The sequence below is a fragment of the Panthera tigris genome, chromosome A2 (genome assembly GCF_018350195.1).
Source record: "Panthera tigris isolate Pti1 chromosome A2, P.tigris_Pti1_mat1.1, whole genome shotgun sequence".
NCBI lineage: Eukaryota > Metazoa > Chordata > Mammalia > Carnivora > Felidae > Panthera > Panthera tigris.
In genome coordinates this window covers 69257747-69280225 of record NC_056661.1, presented here as the reverse complement: position 1 = coordinate 69280225, position 22479 = coordinate 69257747, and the positions used below count along the sequence as shown (strand labels likewise).

At 43.5% G+C, this 22479-nt stretch overlaps 1 protein-coding gene across 2 annotated transcripts in view; it reads right to left on the bottom strand.

Moving 5' to 3' along the window:
- The window catches only part of EGFR (epidermal growth factor receptor), a 207383-nt gene that overhangs the window by 57907 nt on the left and 126997 nt on the right, over positions 1-22479 (bottom strand). For both annotated transcript variants that reach the window (XM_042963486.1, XM_042963488.1), the window contains exons 2-4: positions 5734-5885; positions 4155-4338; positions 879-1013 (exon numbers count right to left, since the gene is read on the bottom strand). In XM_042963486.1, the coding sequence (XP_042819420.1) occupies positions 879-1013; positions 4155-4338; positions 5734-5885 (471 nt within the window). The remainder of the gene's footprint in view (positions 1-878; positions 1014-4154; positions 4339-5733; positions 5886-22479) is intronic.

Sequence of the window (22479 nt, the reverse complement as noted above, 5' to 3'; positions counted from 1 at the left end):
TTAGAGGTATTTCACCACAACAAACAAACAAATCAGTAAGATTAAGTGAAATCCCCACAAAGGGGCTCCAGTCAATTCTGAAGAGCCGTGTGCACTCCAAATTGTTTGAGACCAAAGAAAACAACAACAAGAACAACAACAACAACAACAACCAGAAAAAACCCCAAACAAAAACATGCATCCATGCCATAGTTTAGGGAAACAGAGAAGCAGGAAATGGGGATGGGTTCTTATTTTAAAGGATTAAAAGACGAGGGAGATCAGGAAGGGGGATGCTTAGCGGAGCCTGGTAACTGTAGGCAAGTGTCTGCAGATTCCCACACAGCACTGCCAGGGAGCCAAGGGGTACAGCCTTGACCTACAGCCTGGCCCCCTGCCAGCCTCTCCCTGGCACGGGCCGCTTTACTGATGAATGGCAGTGACTAGGTCATGGGCATTAGGGGGAATATGGACAGACTCCCGCCCTGTGTGCTGTGCCCAACCTTGCCTGAGGCTCCGTGTAGGAGGGCGGAGGTCAGCTTAGTGCTTCCGGAGGGACCTGGCATCACTCTGAGGCTCAGCAGCAAGTCAGAAGCACACAAAAGTTTGGTCTGCCTCCTCCAGCCAGGACGGGAGAAGCCCCGGTGCCAGGACTCAACGGCCACACGAGGGCTCAACTGTCTCAGGGGTGATCTGCCAAAACAGACTTTCCCTCTGTCTTAAGTAGGTGCTCTTCTCGTGGGCAGATCAACTGTCGCTAGATATCTTGGGTTTAGATTAATGTGACTTAAACAATGGCTCGGCTTTCCACCACCCCCACCCCCTCCCGACCCCAAAGCACCACGGCTCTGTCCCACCACAGGAGCTACAGGCAGAGGGGACGTCTGTAGAACACTTACAGTTGCCCACGTGGTTCTGGAAGTCCATCGACATGTTGCTTATGAAATCGTTGTCAACGATATCCCGCCACTGGATGGTTTCCACGTTGCAGAGGACAGGGTTGTTGCTGAACCGCACAGCGCCTTGCAGGATTTCTGCAGGTGCAAAGAACCTCAGTCAGCCATCTGCCACGTCTTTACACTCCCACAAAGTACATACGCATTTCTTTACATTTTGAGTCCTGCTAAAATGCCAATGTGCAAACGAGACTCCCCACAGAGCTTTAGTGGGGGCAGCTGAAAAATGAGTTGATGACAGTGCCTTGGAGTTAGGTTCCCCCCACCCCGAAATGGGCCTTCGATCAGCAAACTATCAGAATTCAGAAATATGGGGAGGAAGGAAGCTGTACGATGATGTGAAGGGGCAACCAGGAAGGCAGGGCCACAGCAGTCACTCACTGTGGGCCGGGGAGGCCAGGAGAGGGGGCGATGCTGTGAGCTGCCTCTGAGCTCCTCACTGGAGAAAGCGGGGTGGGGGTGGGGTGGGCAGTGAAGGGGTCTGAGAAGAATCTACATGCATGATGAAGAGGTGGCAGACACTGGGAATGCAAATGGCATGAAAAAAAACGTATGATTGTTTCAAAGGAAGAACTGATAGGACAGGAAAAATCAGGGCAGATTAAGAATAGATTCGAGCGTGAGCAAAAGGAGAGTGTTGCGTCGATGACATTAGACAGAAACAGTGGCACGAAACACTGCAGCAAGAGCTGTGGACCCTGCGAGGATGAAGCACATCTAGCTGCCGACAGGCAAGGGGAGCAGGGCAGGTCACGTGATGAGGTCATGCCACAGAAGACCGTGCATGCCATGCGACAGGGCCAGGTACTCTGCTAGTTGATTCAAACCCATTATCTTAATTAATCTTCAGAATGGTCCCAGGACTCTCTGTGCACAAAGTACCATCGTGGAAAAGGAAGGGGTCTCCCGAAGAAGGGGTCTGAGGCTGCTGGAAAGAATGGCATTTCGCAGAACACAGACAGGAGTGGGCTCTGAAGGAGCACGGAGGGAGGGCGCAGTCGGCTTTCTCTCGCCAGGAGACCGCAGCCAACGTGTGTCGGTGAGACAGGCGGGCATTTTCCTCGGCGGGTGGTGGGGAACAAAGGAATCACGGGAGGAAGGCTGGGAGGTCCAAAGGGCCAAGCTGTGGAGCTTTGGGTATAAAGTCAGAGATGACAGCAGGACCATCAAGAGAGAACATCCGGCCAGGAGGCAGCCAGAGAGGAGAGGACGAATCTCTGATGAGAGGTCAGCACTGGATATGCACACTAGGGGCATCAGAGCTGCTGTGACAATCAGGACAACAGACCACGGTGGCAAGAAAGAGTGCGCGATGGAAGGTCACAGTGGGGCCGTACAGAGTACCTACGATCTCCAATCACGACAAGGAAAAGGAAGGCAGCAAAGGTGCCGGGCAATTCAGGTGCCCCTGCCTAGGCAGAGAGCACCTAGAAGAGAAAGAGGTGATCCATCGTTGTCATTCCTTTAACTTTCAGTATTTCATGATTATATACCTGGTGGTGGGCACTGAGTTAATTATTAACAACAGTACTTAATATTAAAAAATTCACAATAATTACTTAATAACATTAACGAATCCGCATTTCTACAACCCCATGCCAACACCAGAAATAATACCAACAATGGGAGTAACTTCTAAGTGCTTTTTCTATGGCAATCCACTTAATTTTCTCAACACCCCTAGGATGTGTGTTACCATTGCTACCCACATTTTTAAAGAGGAGGAAACTGAGACACAGAGAGAATCTGCTCCAGGGGCATCTGGCTGGTGAGTGATGGAGGCAGGGGCTGGAACCCAGACAGTCTGGCTCCAGGGTCCGCGCTCTTAACCACATCTGCCTGTCACCATGAGATAGCATGAGGCCAGACAGGCAGATTGAGACACGCTAAATGCACATACTCTTTCGCAAAATGTGTAAATAGCACAAATTAGTATTAGCGTAAACACAGACCGTGTGCGTGGGTGCTCTGAGCAGCTGAAGCGGTGGGTGGAAAGTCTTAGGGCGGTTTTATAGAATGGCCAAACCAGGAGCCCCGCTCGTGTGGTGTGCCAGCCGCCCGCACGCCCGGGTTTGGATGTGTTGGCACATTCCAGCACTGTCACCTGTCAGGCCTCCACTGTCCCCAGGACTCTGTCTTGCATCCTCTGCTGTCACCCCCGCTCCCCTCACTTTCCTGGTGAGCTCCCTTCCCATCAGAACTACATGGCATGTGGGAAGGGTAAGGACTCTGGGGGCAGACATTTGGTGGCCATTCCTGGCCATTTTTTCACTAACTTGGGACCTTAAGAGAGTCACTTTGCCACCATATCTTTATGTATAAACTGGTGGGAGTTTAAACACCTGCCCTGAGGGGAGGTGGTGAGCACGGAGTTCCTGATTTAACCTGAGCGGCACCGTGCCTGCCACATAGCGAGGGCACGGTCGTCATTATCTTCAGTTTTGTTTAAATCCACTTCCTGTCTCTTCTATGATCTTCCTTAGTTCCCACTCAGAGGATCTTCACAAGTGTCCTACTCAGAGGAATTCAAACTTCTGTAATCACGTCATTCCCTGTCCTTAACTTACAGATGAATTTCTGTATAACAGCATTATGCCAAACACGGTCTCAAATAGGGGTTGGTTTTTAATGTGTATCCCTTATACCCGAGGTCCAGGTAGTAAGACAGGCAGTTTATTCACTCCCTAGGCACAGAAAGCCTGCATTCCAGCCAAGGTCGTCTGGATATTTTTCCATGAATATAAAGGAAGTGATACCTGGCTTAAATCTTCTCTTAACGTTGCATCAGCTACCATCTTCTTAAAAACTTCCATCTACTGTATCTTGCACACAGTTGGCACTCAATACCTTTGTATTTGATGAATAAAAGTCTTCTCGAGTGGCATTAAGAAAAGTGACAGGTTCACTGAGGGGATGCCTGGGTGGCTCACTTGGTTAAGCATCCAACTCTTGATGTCGGCTCAGGTCATGATCTCATGGTTTGTGAGCTTGAGCCCCGTGTGGGGCTCTGTGCTGACAGTGCGGAGCCTGTTTGGGATTCTCTCTTTCTCCCTCTCTCTCTCTGCCCCTCCCCTGCTCATGCACGCTCTCAGTCTCTCTCTCTCTCTCTCTCAAAATAAATAAGCTTAAAAAACAAAAGAAAAGAAAAGTGACAGTTTCGCTGAGTACCACCTGAGTGGCTCTCTGCACCCACAGCCTCCCTGTACCCTGGCCTCTCACCATGTAAGTTTCTCATGGGCAGCTCCCGCAGTCCGGTTTTATTTGTGCCATAGTTGGATAAGACGGATAAGGCATGGGTGTTTTCATAGAGCACATTTCCTCGGATGATCTGCAGGTTTTCCAAAGGAATCTTCTCCACTGTGTTGAGGGCAATGAGTACATAGCCGGCAACCTCTTGGATGGTCTAAGGAGAGAAAACATGAACACGTTATTTCTCTTGTGCAGAAGTCAAGAATGCAAGATCTAAAATGGGTCAAGAAAGCCCAGGGCACCTACGTGAGCTATGCACATGAGTGCTGACAAACATAAAGCATGTAGATAACTACAGTGGGGACATGGGAGGTGACAGAATTTACGATGACTCCTGTACTTTCACCTCTTGAGCCAAAGGGCAATGTACATTATTCAGGAATGCTGTGACTCATTTTACTTGGTGTTCAATATACTCAGAAGAGAATGAAAATGTTTTATTAATTCATTTTGTGTCTTTCTTGCATGCTTTCTTATTAGAAAAAAAGAAAAAGGAAGGAAGGAAGGAAGGAAGGAAGGAAGGAAGGAAGGAAGGAAGGAAGAAAGGGAGGGAGGGAGGAAGAAAGAAAGAAAGAAAGAGAGAGAGGGAGGGAGGGAGGGAGGGAGAGAGGAAGGAAGGAAGAAAGAAAGAAAGAGAAAGAGAGAGAGGGAGGGAGGGAGGAAGGAAGGAAGAAAGAAAGAAAGAAAGGAAGAAAGAAAGAAAGAAAAAGGAAGGAAGGAAGGGAGGGAGAGAGGAAGGAAGGAAGGAAGGAAGGGAGGGAGGGAGGAAGAAAGAAAGAAAGAAAGAAGAAAGAAAGAAAGAAAGAAAGAGAGGGAGGGAGGGAGGGAGGGAGGGAGAGAGGAAGGAAGGAAGGAAGAAAGAGAAAGAGAGAGAGGGAGGGAGGGAGGAAGGAAGGAAGAAAGAAAGAAAGAAAGGAAGAAAGAAAGAAAGAAAGAAAAAGGAAGGAAGGAAGGGAGGGAGAGAGAAAGGAAGGAAGGAAGGAAGGAAGGAAGGAAGGAAGGAAGGAAGGAAGGGAAAGAAAGAAAGAAAAGAAGAAAGAAAGGAAGAAAGAAAAGAAAGAGAAGCCCAGAAGGAGGCCAATCAAATCCAAAGTTCAACTATCACCAACATCTGAAGCCTTCCCAGCTGGCTCCTATTGGCTCACAAGAGGCTACTGTGAAATAGCTGGGAGATTTGTGAATTGGTGTCACTGAAACCAACCAGAGTGGAAGTATTTACACAAAGGAAATAGGCAAATGGTACAAAGCAGGACTTTTTTTTTTAAGAGCCAATGTATCAGGATACCCCAGCTAAAGCACTGGTTAAACGTTTAATATCAGTGTCTATGATGATAGAGGAGCGTCAGGCTAGCCTCCTTCTCTTTGACATTATTTCGTAGCTCTAACTTCACACCAGCTGGTGAAGTGGCTTTCTGATAAAACCTGTAATTGGCCCATAATTGCCATGGCAAAAGCATATAGACTTCCAGTTAAATTCTGTCAAGGTCTTTGTCTACTTCTATTTCCTTCCATCATATGTGGGTAAGACAGTCAAATTCATCGAACTAACTTTTAAGAAGGAAAGGTCATAATTCCTTTGCATGTAGGTGATTTCCAAATTCCCAAGGACCACCTCACAGTTATTAAACATCCTCTGCAGGCTGAGAAAGTGGTCCTCAAAAGTGCCCAACTGGGTGAGCCGGTTACTTGTGCCTTGGCAAACTGCAAAAGAACAAAAGGGAAAAAGATATCACATGAAATGCCAAGTAGAGTAGCAGAAATAACATAAAATGTTCACAAATTTCAACGAACTTTGAGAGTCTCAGTGACTTACAATATTAATTCTGGTAAAGGGTCACTCAAGACAAATATGGCCAAAAATGTTTATCTAAGGTATACAGTTCATAACAAGAGATAGCTCATCCCTATAATGCATGGAATCTTTATAAAATGTTAAAAATTCAAGGGGAAACGGGAAAATTCTATGAAAATCTTTAAGACACAATAGTCTTTTAGAGCTTTGGTAGGCAAAAACATATGTATCATTAGATAATAAGATAATTACAATGTTGAATTAATAACTATATAATGAATGTTTTACATTACGAAAAAGACAGACTATCACATTACTGTGAGCCAAAAGGATATTTACAAACATAACATACGCTAGCCGATATTTTCTGACCGCGGTGTTGTACAACTTAAAATCATCGACAAGAGTGTAAATTAAAATCCAACTGGCCAGAGATTAAAAATATTCTTCTAAACTAATGCATCAAAGAATAAATCAAAGGTCTACTTATACATCTAGAAAATAATGAAATGGCAAGAACACACTCAGGTACTGAGAAACCAATACGTCCTTCTATTTGTCCACACTCTATGTAAATCTACCCAGCACAGGTGGAGACACAATTGTACACAGTCTTGGCATGCTCACCTCCCTCATGTTTTAACTTAATACAAGAAGTAAAATGGGGGACAAAGTTAGACTCTGGAAATACACTTGACAGTCTATATTTAAAAGCAAAGGAGATTATAATAGTCACAGCTCTTTGAAAGGCATGTTTGAGCAAGCATAACAAAACAAAGAGGTTTGGGGCTTTTGAAGCAGGGAGCTTGTTAAGCGACTATACTTTGAACCAAAATTATCATAAGAGTGAAGAAATATGGCCTCTGGCTTTGGAGGTTAGATTCAGAACTAGCCAGGTTCTTCTACATGTGCGAAGGCATGGCTGCAATCCGTAACCAGGTGGCTGAACGCAAAACCAAGGCCAAAGTCAATATTCAGGTACTTTCCTCGGAAACTCTTTCTAAATTTACATTTCCATTTTATAGACGTCTTTGTTCCCTCCCCATGGGAACTGCTCTGAAGGGCACCATCTGACCGTCTGCCCTCACATTTTGGTGCCACGGCCGTGAGCACATGTTGAGACACCACATTTTCAACCCAAAGCATTTACACCAACATTAAAAATGAAGCAATCGCCACATCCTGTGCAACTCCGTGGGGATTTCCCTCTTCTGCTCTTCTGTGGTCTCATTCAAATCTGGCGGTAGAGAGAACGCTCGCATGGGAACTTCGACAGTCGACAAGACTAAACCCCTATCTACTGGCTCCAGGGGCAGAATGATTCCATATTTCTTCCAGCTATAACACTGGATGGACCCAACATCTCGGGGCTGCTTTCACTCAGGAGTATGGGCCGCTCTGATTGCAACCTCACTTTGGGACAGCTGTACACAGTTGGGGCCAGACTAATCACATAGATGGGGCCAGACTGCTTTCCCAATTCCAAGGTCCTTAAAGATGCCACCACCAATGTAGGTATGGGGTTGTGACAATAACCCATGACCTTTCAGTCGACACACGGGTAAACAAAAGCTGCTTTCCCTGCTGGGAGACTATGGTCCCTAAATTTCATCCTGATTGGCTATCCTTGAAGTAGCTCAGTATCGGTCACGCCTTCATCCCAGCCAGGTGAACAGCATCCTAGAACTCAGGGTTGGAGTGCGTTTCAGAAGAGTTTCTTCAGTTCACAGAGAAATGAAAAACAGTAACGATTGCTCTCATTTTAAATGATAAAGGATTTCAGCTTGTAAATTTCTCTCAGGGGGCGCCCCGGACTTTTCATTACTAAATCAATGACAAAGTAACTTTTGTCAGTAAAAAAAGAAAACATGCCCTTTAAGTTTAGCCTGTTACATCATAGCAAAAATAATTTCAAAAATGCTGTATTTGTGCTTTCATTCAGTCATTCAAAAAAGTGCCAAATGAGCTCCTAAAATATTTGTTTGATGAATCTCTACCATCATCCGTCATTGTTTACAATTAGCATGAACTACTTCTATATTCAGAAAACCAGATGCTGCTATATTTGGAAGCAATAGCAGCATTGCACAATATTGATACGAACCTTTATTCATAAAACATTTTGGGAAGCAACTAGACAACTTGTGTAAAGAAATAAATATGCTTTAAAAAAGCTTCATGCAAAATGGTTTTTTTTTAATGATGGCAAAAAAACCAAAAAACAAAAAACAAAAAACGCAAAAAGCCCTAAATGTTCAATTGCCTGTCACGTGTATTCTTGAGAACAAGAAGGCAGCTGATACGCTGCGTGATTCAGCGTAAGACAAGTCCGTCTTGAATTCTATTCCAGGATTAATTACTAAAGGATCAAGAGAAATCATTACAAAGGTGTTTCTTCAGGGGCTTTCTCCTGCCATGTGCCCCAAAGGGGATGCCAGTGTCCAAGTGAAATCCAGAGTGACAATCAGAATGATTTGACCTAGGTTTCCTGATTCAGCAAAGTCTAATCTTTGCTCTCTATTTATACCAAATGTCTCACATTATGACTATAAAGCAACGGAAAGATTTAAATGTGAGACCACTGAATTAGTAAAATTATTATGTTTTAAATCACAAAGCAGTCAGATTTAAGACAAAACTGCCAAAAGCAAGAGCTTTTAAATTCATCCAGGAGAAAGTTGTTGTTTAGCCACTTCCTCATGATGTGACCCTGGATGACTTCTCTAAGCTCTCTGCGGCAGGCTTTCCTCAAGTAGCAAACATGGTGAAACTAACACTGACCTTCAGAACCGTTTCAAAGGCTGAATGAACACAAAAGCTGTCAGCTTTCTTTTGTTGAAGTTAACTACTGAGAACTGTGACTGTGATACAAGATGCAACTGCACAGATGTTAGTGGACCTCTGTGAACATAAACTTGCCCAAAGGTATTGCCTGAACTGGGAATATTTGTATCTGCAGGTAATCTGACTCAAATATTGGGCATTAGATTACTCTGTCTGTAGAATATGTATCAGAAAAGGAAGGGAAAGAAAAGGAACACGTTTAATGATTTCATTAAAATACACATTGAGGGGCGCCTGGGTGGCTCTGTCAGTTAAGCATCCGACTTCGGCTCAGGTCATGATCTCGTGGTTTGTGCGTTCAAGCCCCATATCAGGTTCTGTGCTGACAGCTCAGAGCCTGGAACCTCCTTCGGATTCTGTGTCTCCCTCGCTCTCTGCCCCTCCCCTGCTCGCACTCTGTCTCTCTGTGTCTGTTTGGTATCACTTTAGGGCTATACATTTGAAGCCAAGACAATTAAAAGTGTATCCAGCTCCATACAAAATGCTATTGATTTGCTCTACCTCTTACAAATCTGAAGACAAGTTCTACTGAATCAAGAGCAGCAGTCCCCAGGACACAGGCCCTACAAAGCACTTGGCTTTTCATCCTCCAGTGTTATTACGAAGATTCATAAACGGGCAGACAAGCTGAAAGAAAGATATAGTGTGAATATCCTTAGATTAGCCTTGTGTTCATTTTGTCACATATCTATCCATCTTACTTTTTTTTTTTTTTGATGCATTTTAAAGTAAGGTATAAATGTCAGTACATTTCACCCTGGCATACCACTGATCGCAGCTCAAGATTAATTTACAGCTATTGTTGTTGTTGTTGTTGTTGACATCATCCACAACTGTGCAACATCTACAAACTGTGAGGTAATCAACCGTAAGTATAGCAGTTGAGAGTTTCAACAAATGCACACACCCACGTAACCTGCACTCCTACCACCACATAGAACATCATCCATACGGGGCCCTCTCATGCCTCTTCCCAGGCAATCCTGGCCCCTGTATACCATAAACCACACGGTGATTTGTTTTCACTAAGAACAGTCCTGCTTATTGTAAAATTTCATATTAATGGAATTACATAGTTTTGCCCTTTTGTGTAAGGCTTATTTCATAGTCTACTATTTAAAAAAAATTTTTTAATGTTTATTTTTGAGACAGAGAGAGAGAGAGAGAGAGAGAGAGAGAGAGAGCATGAGTGAGCGGGGGAGGGGCAGAGAGAAAGGGAGACACGGAATCCGAAGCAGGCTCCAGGCTTTGAGCTGTCGGCACAGAGCCCAACACGGGGCTCGAACTCATGAAATGTGAGATCATGACCTGAGCCAAATGGACACTTAACCGACAGAGCCAGCCAGGCACCCCGAGACAAGTGTTTTATGGGAAGTTATCTGTGTATTATCCTTGGGCATCTAAGGCTGATCCACAGTCTGGTCGTTCTTTTTCTTAAGAACCCCCCAGTTTATCTTAACTGAAAATAAAAACAATACGTCTGCTTGAAGTCTTGGATACCCCTGACTTTATGGGTTAGGGCCTGTGGCTTTCCCGTGTCATTATGGGGGTGGACACCTCTCTTTCCCCACAAGCCTGGGCAAATATGTCCTGCTGATTAAGACACAACATTAAAACAAGTTTCTCCAGATTTTCCCAAACCCACTTAGACACTTCTGAAATTGCCTAAGAAAATTTATAATTGTCTTAATTTGTTGTTTTCTCAACTACATATTAATGTTTGCCAGAGCAGTTGGGCTCTTGTAAATCTCTCCCCTTGGCCTCCTAAATTATCTCTGCTTTCATCCGTGCCCCATTTTCCACAGAACACCTTGTTTTGAAGCAGAAATCACATCACACTATTCCTTGGCTCGAACCAAAAGCTTCCCAGTGTAACTGGAACACAGTACAAGCTCCTTTCTCGTCAGCCTGCCTTCTCTCAGCCTCTCACTGCTCACTCCCCTAGTTCTCTCCAGCTGGCCCAGTTCTGGCCCACTTCAGGGCTGTCCCATCTGCCCGGAATGTTCTTCCATTGCCCTCCAGATGTGTGCATCTTGGCCTCCCTTTTATCATTGGGATTCCAACTCAATGGCCATCCTTTCAGAAACACCTATCCTAGAACCAGATTAGCTTAAGTATCTACCATTACATTCTATCACGTCACCCTGCTTTCTTTACTTCTTAGTAAATTTATCACCACTTAAAATGATTGTTTCTGCAAATATATATATTTATTCATTTATCTAGATGGTGAAGAGAGGTGGACTTCATATAGATATATGGGTATCTCGTTGCCCTGACTACTGTGAGACGTGCACGTGTGTGCCTGCATGTTTATTTTCGGTGGGAAAGCAACGGGTGGCTGTGTGATCATGGATGACAGAGATGTGACCGTGAAAGTCTTACATGACTCGACATGGGTCTCTTTGCCTTTATTGTTTCCAAATGTCTGATAGAGGAGGTGGAGGCAGGATGTCTTACGAGAGGGTTTGTCCTCACAACCTTCTAGTTGGTCACCGTAAAATCTTTCTAGTCTAAGTAACATATTTGATTAAGCCTTAAAAGCCAAAGGACTTTTTTCCACTTTCATGCTGAAGAGGTTTAAGGAAATCCCAAATAAGATGACATTTATACACTGGATTTTAAAATACAGAAGAAAAAGGGGCGTCTAGGTGGCTCGGTCGGTTAAGCGCCCAACTTCGGCTCGGGTCATGATCTCGCGGTTCTTGGGTTCGAGCCCCGTGTCAGGCTCTGTGCTGACAGCTCGGAGACTGGAGCCTGCTTTGGATTCTGTGTCTCCCTCTCTCTCTGTCCCTCCCCGCTCAAACTCTGACTCTGTCTCTCAAAACTAAGTAAATGTTAAAAAAAAATTAAAAAAAATACAGAAGAAAAAGATCATCAGAGAATTTGCCAGAGGTTTTATCATATCAGAACTGCTCATTTCTTTTGCCTTACTGAAACTGTATTGTGGTGGTAATTTTAAAACGTGTACATATGTACATCTCAACTATGCTAAAAATGCCCAGAAAATACACCAAGTTGTTAATGATGGTCTTTTATGAACAGTGGGATTCTGAGTGTTTTATTTCTTCCTTATATTTTTTCAAGTTTTCTGTAGTGATCATACATTCCTTTATAATAAAAAAATACCAAGGGGAAAATTTACAAAAATCCATGTTGAAAAATCCAAAAGAAAGACATTTTAATAAAATACATTTTTAGAGGAGCAATGATCAAGTACAGCTACGAAGATCCTCAAAGTTTTGCATTATCCATGTTAAACAGCTTTATAAAAGTGCTTTAAAAATTACAAATAATTGATGAACGGTGAAGTGCTAGACAGAGAAAATGCTAGAAGAGAGAGTAAGCTGTAGATTATTCACCTCATTGTTCTGAATAGCTGCATACTGGAGCCCTTGGAAAACACCATGCATTACGCAGAGATAGTTCTGTTCCAAACAGTGATGGGCTTCTCAAATTTCATTTTTTCCCTGATCTATAAATTTATTTTTTACATTGGTTTTGGGGAGTATAGGGTAAATTTCTCCCATGGAAAAATATTATAAATTGTGATTACAGTACCACACTACCCTATGAAACTGATTTAACTCACACAACAGCTTGTAATGGGAACACAGAAAATCTATGGTTGAGCCATAATAAAATAATTGGGAAAACAATAAAAGTAAATACAAAGTAGCATTTAAATTTTCATTGGAGGTGGGGCGCCCGGGTGGCTCAGCTGGTTGAGCATCTGACTTCGGCTCAGGTCATGATCTCATGGTTCGTGAGTTTGAGCCCCACATCAGGCTCTGTGTTGACAGATTGGAGCCTGGAGCCTGTTTTCGATTCTGTGTCTCCCTCTATGTGCCCTTCCCCCGTTCGCCTGTCTCTTAACAATAAATAAATAAATAAATAAATAAATAAATAAATAAATTTTCATTGGGGGTTTAACCAAAGGTTTTGTAGGTTTTGTAGAAGGGGAAAATCTCCAATTTATTATGAAGATTTTTCTTGATTTTCCAAAACTTTACATTTTATCAGTAGTTCGTTTGTCATATTTGATTTTTAACTAACCAGCAGTTCTCAGCTTGCAGGCATCCAAAGATAGTCATCAAGCTGAATTTGAATCTACGTTGCAATTTGGAAATGCATATGTAATAGTCAAAAAGTCCTCCTGAGTACTGGATGATCTACCAAGCTCTGGCATATCCAATACAACGGCAAACTACAGTCACTCCAACTAAGTTATCAAGCAGAAGATTTTAAAATAACATCTCTTTTATTTTTGAGTTAGGGAAGAGAACACCAAAACTGGTTGATTTCCATTCCCATGACCCTCCTCCTAGCCATTAACATAATCGCAAGCCAAGTTTATGATCTTTAAACAATATGTGGAGTTGGGATAACTTTGTATAGTGTGTTCAGTCTCCTGGGAATTAACTAATGTGTCCGAACCCCAGGAAGTCCAGTTCTATGACAGACCGTGGAATATGCTTCCAGTGACATCAAACATCTATCAGAGTGGCGATGGCGATAGTATCCTTATGGGATGGTCTCCTGCCAGTTAACTCTCTGGGTCTCAGTGTCCTGACTGGTTAAAAATGGGACCAACTCAGCATAGTTGAGAGGGTAGGGTGAGCAGTAATGAGATCACGGACACAGAAGTACTTCATAAATCACAACTCTCTCAAAATATAAATTATGTCTGACACTGAAGCTTCACCCCCTAGCAGTATCCACAGCAACCAAACTTTTGCAATCTATTTCTGCCTATGTTTTCAATGATACCAACAAACTATTTTTCCCCTGGGGGCTTAAATTTTTTTTTTTTTAAAATAGACTCAGCAGAATTGAGGAGTTGTGTTGAAATCTGGGATGCTTTAAAATTCTGGAATACGGGCGCCTGGGTGGCTCAGTCGGTTAAGCATCTGACTCTTGATCTGAGCTCAGTTCTTGTTCTCAGCGTCATGAGTTCAAGGCCTGCGTTGGGCTCCTCACTCGGCGTGAAGCCTACTTAAAAAATAAAATAAAATCCTAAGGTAAAATCCTGAAATAAAAGTCATCACTTCTCATTGTTACAGGATACTATCCAAAGGTTGGCCCTAACAACGGAAACTAAGTATCTTAAACCACAGGGCTTGGCAATCCGTTCCATTTTTTAATAGGTAGTTGAATGGCTAGTCAGAGATGAATTTGACCTACATTGTTGGACTATGAGAAACTGATTTGGATTAAAAATGATTTCATAAGGCAATACTCATCCATCTTTTATTCATTCAATCCAATAAATCTCTTTTGAACACCTACTATGTGTCTGGCAGCACTCTGCCTTGGTGGCCAGTGTCTCTGTATTTTAAACATGGTGACACGTACTGAACACAAATCCACGGATGGAGGAATTACGTGTATCAGATTCTCTATCAGCATCTACATCAGGTTATATAGAACTAGGGTTGTAGGTGGCTAACATATACCTTCACTGAATGCTGGATGCTGAGCAGGGCACCCTGAAAAGAGAGCACTGGATTTGGTTTAAAACCTCTCCATGTGAAAATATAAACAATAGTGAATTTAGTGTGTCTGGTTTTTCCTTTCTAGAGATATCATGAGTAAGTTCCTCCTCTCTGGCCCGAGCTCTGTTTTTCTAATCTCCTAGCTGGGGATTATTGCTGACTCATATTCAGGGGCTCTCTCTTCACATATAAGAATACTTCTGAAGTGACTAATACCACTTCCCTTCCAAAAGTCTGGTGGCCAAGCCGCCGTTTGCTTATATCCTTTGCCTCCACTGCAATTTCATACTTCTGACCTATTTCTTCAGAGTTCTGTTGCCTTCTCAGACCTACCAGTGCAGGGCAGTGCAGAGTCAAGAATAACATTAGCGTGTGACATCTGCACAGTCCTTCAGTTTTCAAAGCTCATTTTCATGAAGGTTGCCCTAAAACCTGCCTGTTCCCTGGATGAGGAAGAGCTGTGGCAAAGCCATTACCATAGAAGAACCCACTGAAAGGATGGGCTTGCCCATCTAACTCGTTGTCTGCCACACAGACAATGAGGGGACTTGAAGGGATGGGGCAGTAGGGGGTGGGATGGGTGGTAAAGGTTACACAAATGATTGCCACCGACGGTAAGCCCAGAGAAGGGCTGGTGGAAGAAAGTGGAAAATAGAAAATTCCAAGATGGGGTTGGTGTCAAGGACACTGCTTGAAAACCGAGTTTCAAACCTGTGAGAAAGTCTACCTCAAGACTGCCTTCATTTTACCACCGCCTTTCAATTCTGACTTAGCTGGACTCTGTTCAGTAGAGAACTGGCAAGCAGAACACGGTCTGAAAGGCGAAGGCTGGGTGACAGCATGCCAGAGCCCTCGGTGTGCTTGGTTGGCGACTTACTACACCTTCAACAGCTTCTCATAGTAGAGTCTAGTGTCACATCTCAGGGTGCAGCTTTTCTCTCCGTAGATACAGCCTCACAATCTATGTCCTTCTCAGCAAGGTGACAGGGAGGTGAAGTGAAGCCGGGCTGACAAGATTTCACTCCTCTGGGCACAGTCCTCACCCGACTCACCTACCTTCTGTTTTATATTCTGCCCAGGTCCGCATGACTCACCCCCTAATGACAAAGGGTGAGTAACATTCTCCACATTGGGCTATTTAGTGGCCGGTTGAGTTGTCCCTCCAGAATTCATCTGAATGCCATGCATGGCTGAGAAGCATCATGGCAAGGTAGAGTCCTCACCCTTAGGTGTTGCTACAGCCTCTCAGTAAGGGTTCAGTCCCCAGTGCTCTGTGATCTTCACCTGGGCCACGAGGGCCTGGGTGTTCTTTTGTTCATTCACTTAGTGAACTAAAGCATGTTTCATAAAATAGTATAAGCACAGTGGCCAAGAGTGGCTCAGAAGTACTCACCACCCTGAGGGAATATATTAGCTCTTTGGGGAGATGACACATGAAATAATCACAGGATATCCCAAAGATACTCGAGGTAGAGACATACTAAAGGAACACAAGTCAAAAAGCAGAGAAATCGCCAATCTGGAGTCATCTGGGCAAGGGATTCCAGTATCCTTTACTACCAAGCAAATGGAAACATGATACTCTTTTACTTACATTCGGAGTAAAAGAAAAAGTTGCTCACAGGTGCCAGGTGATGAGCCTGGTGACTACCATACACAGTCCCACAATATACCACACCTAGAAAATCGGGTTTCTTCCATTCCTATCTGTTTTTCTGCGTTCTCCTCCTCGGGGTCATTGCCCGTATTCTAATTTGGGGGTACAAGTGACCCTTCCTGAGTTTGTTTATAGTCATCTGTAAGTGTCATGTCTCCATCCATTTTTACTGAACAAAATTCTGAAAAAGATTCATAATTTGCAAGGAAATAAAAGGTTTCCAATCCAGAAACAGGGGACATAGATCTTTTTTGCAAGAGTTTCTCTGCAACTCTATGAGGCAATTCATGTCTACCCCTACCCCAAGATGGCTTAAATGTTCTTTTAAACTTTTTCCTCTATTATTATCCATGTTTTTAAAAAATCAGTCTGCAATGCACAATTGTTTTTAAGTCTGTCTCTAAATACACACACATTTGGAGTGCCTAGGTGGCTCAGTCGGTTGAGTGCCTGACCCTTGATTTCAGCTCAGGTCGTGATCTCACAGTTTGTGAATTCGAGCCCCACACTGACAATGCAGAGGTCTGCTTGGGATTCTCTCTCCCCCTCTCTCTCTTTGCCACCTCTCTGCTCGTGCTCTCCCTGTCTCTCAAAATAAATAGAAACTTAAAAACACAATTTAAACAGTTAAAAAAAAATACACATACATTTAAGTTGGCTTACCAATAAGCATTAGAAAAAAAAACACAACACAGAAATAGCCACCACCACCCCTACAAAAAAACCCAAAAAACAAAAAACAAAGCAAATGACAATAAAGATTGAAACAAGGGAGCAATCACTAAGACACCAGGAAAAGGTCATTACGCCCACGTTTCCTCCTTAAAACAGTCCCAGTTCTCCTCCGTCCCCTCCCCTAGGCAGCACCTGCCATGGGAAGGTGTGACTAGCTCCTTAGCTAGCCTGCGATCCCAAAGGTGGCTCTTGCAGAACCACAGGCAAGCCTGGAAATGAAGTGCATGGAGATCAAAGGGCACTTCTACCCGGGAACCTCCAGGAGCAAGGGTGGATCTGGAATCTGCCCTGAGCATCGACATAGAACAATCAGTGCCCAAAGGAGCAGGGGGAAAGGGAGCATAGATGTTGGAGGCAAAAGGAAGCAGAGCCATTTTATAGGGGGTTCTTGGGAGATAGATGGATTTGGGAGACGGGGTCAGAGTACAGGGGGCTCGTTGGGGTGGGGGGTACAAAGCGGACAAAACTGAGGTTTCCAAGCTGCTTCTCCGTCTGAGCTAGCACTGTGCTACTTTGGGGTGGAATTGTTCTCTGTGTCATCATCTCCTCCCTTTTGCTGCTGGGAACAAATGAGAAGCAGGGAGCGGAAGAAAAATAATCTGCTTACAAAGATTAGTGGCTTGATTTCACTAATGAGGAGAGTCTCCCGCTTGCCTTTTTTTTCAAGTTACTGAAACATACCAGGACCTCAGCAGAACTGTATGAACCAATATTTCACTTTTATGCCATAAAGGATTTGAAAAGTAAAATAAATAAATAAATAAATAAATAAATAAATAAATAAATGTTAAAAAAAAAATAAAGCAAAGTTAAGTAAAAAAAGAAAGAAAGAAATTTAAAAAAGGAAAACGTGGAAAACCATCCCCCAGCCATTCTGATTCTGGCTACAGAACAATAAGGAAACTTTCACTGGCATCTGTCAATGATCAGTGACCCTGGATCACTGGGTCACAAGGTCTGGATTAGAACTCTGGTTCCACCATTACAGAGGCAACTTCTTGATCACGTTTGGTCTCTTTTTCTTCATCTATGAAACAGGGACTTGTGACTCAGGAGGATTCAATAAGACTGCAGAACCCCTGGGCAAAGCACCTGACATGTGGCAGACCCTTAACAAATAGGACTATGGCTTGAATCTGAATTACATCTAGACTGAACCCGAGTAGAATGAATCGCTTCCTTCCTCCGAGCGCTCTGAGTGGTGGACCCTTCTGCCTTCTGCTCGCAAGCTGTGTGTGGCCTGGCCAGCAGATGTGAGCTCTCGCCACTGAGCTACCCAGTCTGCCTGGGCCCAGAGACAAGCCCATGGCGTGAAAGGAAGGTGTCTGGACCCATACCTGCCCAGGGAGTCCATGCTGGGCACTTAAAGCTGAGGAAGCCACACCTATTACATGCCTTTTAGAATTCCCTTAAGGGAACTCCCAACTTGCTGCTCAGAACATTCTCTACTGTTATTTTTCACTTAGAAAAAGCCTCGTCTGACCCTTTGTGGTGGTTTCGTAAGAGTAGTTGGATTTTTGTGCTGTGTGCATGCACATGTTTTTATTTAATGCTTGCTTTAAAATGGGCATTTTTTCATTTACTCCTACTTAATCTAAATATTCCTTTTAAGTTTCACTTTCAAATGAGAAGAGGAAATAGCAGTGCAGAGAGAGCAGATTTAGGAGGACAGACCTGGTCCCAGTGGGGGAGGTCCAAAGCCTCTTTCCCTAGCTAGCTCCGTGTGCCCAAGCCCACTTCCCGGGTTCATGGACAAAGATGAAAACAGACCTGAAAATCACTGACACTAAGTTAAGTCAGGAGAAGCCCAAGCCAAGTTTCTGCCACAGGAGAATTTTCATTTTCGCTCATATACTATTGTTTCTAGAACATATTCACCCCTCCATGAAGAGAGCTGTCAATTAACATTAGCCATTCTCCTATGCAACCATTTGCTATTAGATGCATCACCTGCCTGAAAAAAGGAGGAAATAGCAGGTCTAAGTCTAGAAAAGAGAGAACCTGAAACACCCTTTATGGTATTCCAGAGCAGGGGCTGGCAAACATTTTCTGAGAATAGCCAGAGAGTAAATATTTTCAGGTTTGCAGATCATAAAGTGTCCGTCTCAACCTCTCAGCTCTGCTGTTGGCAGGCAAAAACAGCCAGTAGCTGGAATTCATTTAAGCAAATGAGCAGGCGTGTGGCATTCTGTGCCAATAAGCTTTGTTTACAAAAACAGCCAGTAGCTGGATTTGAACCATGGGCTGTGCTTCACCAGCGTCTGTATTAGAGGAAAGCCTATGAGGAGGTCAGGAAGTATACAATTAGATTTCCCTTTTCCGTGTACTTTCTAGAAGGTACATGTGGTTAAAAAGAAATCATTCTCCTCCAAGGCCAAACTCCTGAAGAATTTCCTTAGGGTTTTACCCAAGGGATACAGGAGTGCTGATACATAGGGGCACTTGTACCCCAATGTTTATAGCAGCACTCTCAACAATAGCCAAATTATGGAAAGAGCCTAAATGTCCATCAACTGATGAATGAATAAAGAAATTGTGGTTTATATACACAATGAAATACTATGTTGCAATGAGAAAGAATGAAATATGGCTTTTTGTAGCAACATGGATGGAACTGGAAAGTGTGATGCTAAGTGAAATAAGTCACACAGAGAAAGACAGATACCGTATGTTTCCACTCCTATGTGGATCCTGAGAAACTTAACAGAAGACCATGGGGGAGGGGAAGGAAAAAAAGAAGGTTAGAGAGGGAGGGAGCCAAAACATAAGAGACTCTTAAAAACTGAGAACAAACTGAGGGTTGATGGGGGGTGGGAGGGAGGGGAGGGTGGGTGATGGGCATTGAGGAGGGAACCTGTTTTGATGAGCACTGGGTGTTGTATGGAAACCAATTTGACAATAAATTTCATATTAAAAAAAGAACTTTCTTAGGGTTAAGATCTTCCTATTTCATCAGCTAAATAGAGGAATTGAAGATAACAAGGTACTAAAAACTGACAGGGAAGCGCAGGGGCTGGGAATCGTCACTGACGTGTGTTTGTGTAGGCGGTGTTGCAGTTCTACGCTAGGCATCGTTTACTTTTAGAAGTGAATGTCCAACTCTACACCTCCCCACCTGAGAATCCTGGTCTTCCATGTTCATGGCAAATGTTTATCAAGTCCTGCTAGTCTGTCCTGAATTTCAATCCTGCTGCGAGTTTGTGAAGCAATATACTTGTATTTCTAACTCTATCACATAATCGGTCCCTACAGTGATCTGAAGCTGGGCCCCTGATAATTTCTGGCTTAACACAGTTGCAATTTATTTCTCCTCTACCTTACAGCCCTGCAGATATGGGAAGACAATGAATGAGTGCTTCTCACTGCTCTCACCCTGTGTGGCCTCCCTTCACAGCGACATCCTCCCGAAAGACTACCCCATCCAGCTAGCTCCTCTTCCCAGGTCCTCAGTCCTGTGGCTGACTCTTATGGACTTGCACTTGCTCATACTTGGGCGGTGAGAGCATTCTGTTGTTTCACAGCACGTTTTGTCTCTCTTAAAGAATAATGTGTCATCTGAGAACAACAGCAAACATTCTGTCTCCCTTGGCTCCCATTTAGTTCATTATACTGAGAAATTTAGCAAGGAATGAAAGACGAATAAATACTGCTGAATTACTCAAATTTCTGCATTAACGTCACATGTGAGTTCTCAGACTTGATCCACTTCTTTTAAGTTTAATAACTAATAAGGCAGTTGAGCAATGAAAATGGAATCTCTCTGCTGCATCTATTAATAGTAGGGCTGACGGTAAATTCCTCTCCAACTTGGACGAGGAAGTATTTTTCCTTGCTTGGGTCTCTCTTACATGTTTGTTTCTATCACATCCCAGTAGCCTAAGATAATGAGACTGGCTAGTGACTGCAGATATAGAATTCTGACGTTGAAAGCCCATCTTCTGACTGAATACATCTGAGATTTAACCAGCGCAATCAATGTCTTCCCCAAACATGAGTCTGTTAGAATAATAAGAAAACATATCATTGCCATCCTTGCTCCATTATTATTATCCAACAGAATACATAAAAACAACTCATCCAGGTGACTTACAAAACGTATTTCATATCTTCCTTTGAAGAAATTTCTACCGTCCACTTTTCTCTGACGTTTTTATCTTGCTAACAGAAAACATTTTGTGATTCTCTTCTTCCCTAAGCTTTCTTAAACAGCCTTCACATTTAAATACAATGACTAAGGTGAACTGTTCCACCACGATTAAAAAAAAGTCCAGGCCAAAGAATACTAGAGTGGACGTCCTTACCTCTTAGTAAGAAACTATTTGATTTTTTTCCCTGCAGGGACAATTAAAGACTAATCTCCTGGAGGCACATATGCTGCTTTGGGCCAAAAGTGTCTCTCAAAATGCAGGTGCTATTAGGTGAAGCGATAAGAAGTCCACCAGGATGCTCTGTGGTGAAAGGAACCTGCGGCCAAGTCACCGGGCCGAGAAAAGCACTAAGAACGAAAGCTCCTTACCCCTGTGATCTAAGGACCAAATCCTGGCTCAACAATTCACTCCAGGAGATCGGAAACCTTTCTATTTGTTCTCGTGCCAGCCCTGGCTTCTCTGGCTGTCCCATTCAATCTGACAGAACATGTTGATGAAGATAAAGTCATTCTTGGCAACCCGGGGCTCTGCATGTCCCTGCAAGGCCAGTGCTGCGTGAGGGTGGCATCCGACGGCCTTTGAAATGGCTGGAGGCCTAGGCCCCGTATACTGGACATATTTCAATAACTCAGTAATCTGTAATCTAAACCACTTTTTTGTTTGTGTTTTTTTTTTGTTTGTTTATTTGTTTGTTTTTGCTTTTCCAGCTGACTCTCTGGTTATTGAGGCCAGTAACCAGAGAAGTAAAAAACTGTAAGGATGTGCTTTATGCCTTAACCGAACTCATCCTTAAGCTGTTTATTCTGGCAAGTGGTCAAATCTTGAGAAAGGGGGGAGCGGGCGGGGCGGGGAATGGTGGCCACAGAAGGGGGCTGTAGGAGTGCCTTCCAGTGAACTAATTTCTACTCTGCTGAATGGCCACTCAAATCAGATTGTTTTCCCTGAAGCCGAGAAAGTTTTCTACACAAGCATTTCTTTGTAAGCTCAATTAACTTTTACAATAATTTGTGCTTTTAGTTGAAGAACTACAGATGTTATGTGGGTGGTGGCCAGGGTGAGGGGCTGGGGATGAGAGCATGAGGGAATATGGCCACCCCTTCTGGAAAATGTGGCCACACTTCCTCTCATGGAAAAAGCACATCAATTTTTAGGATTACTAAAAAATTTAAATCGTTTGTAGAACTAGAGAAAGCCAGGGATGTTTAGTTTGGGGGAGGCCAGACTGGGCCATCTCCCAGCTCCCCTCCCTCCTAATGAAACCCAGATCTTTGTGACAGGATTATCTGGAATTGTAATTTCATGCTTGGAAACAGTCCAAAAGTTGGGTAGCAGAACCCGGTCATTCATCAAATGCTTGCCTCAATTTGCAAAAGAAATACAAAACCGAAAATATCAAATAACAATTAGGAGTAAGTACTAATGTGCCAAGCGAGGGAGGAGCTCTTATTAACTTAATTAATTTTCACTGGGAATGGTTTTTACCATTAGAAATACACTTGCTTTTTTCCTCTGAAGTCTATTCATTTATTACTGAGTGTTGATTTGAGGTTAAATAGGGGTGTTTGTATTTTGCTGGATGTTGGTGTCATTTCATAAAACAATTCCTAAATCCCACAATACTTGT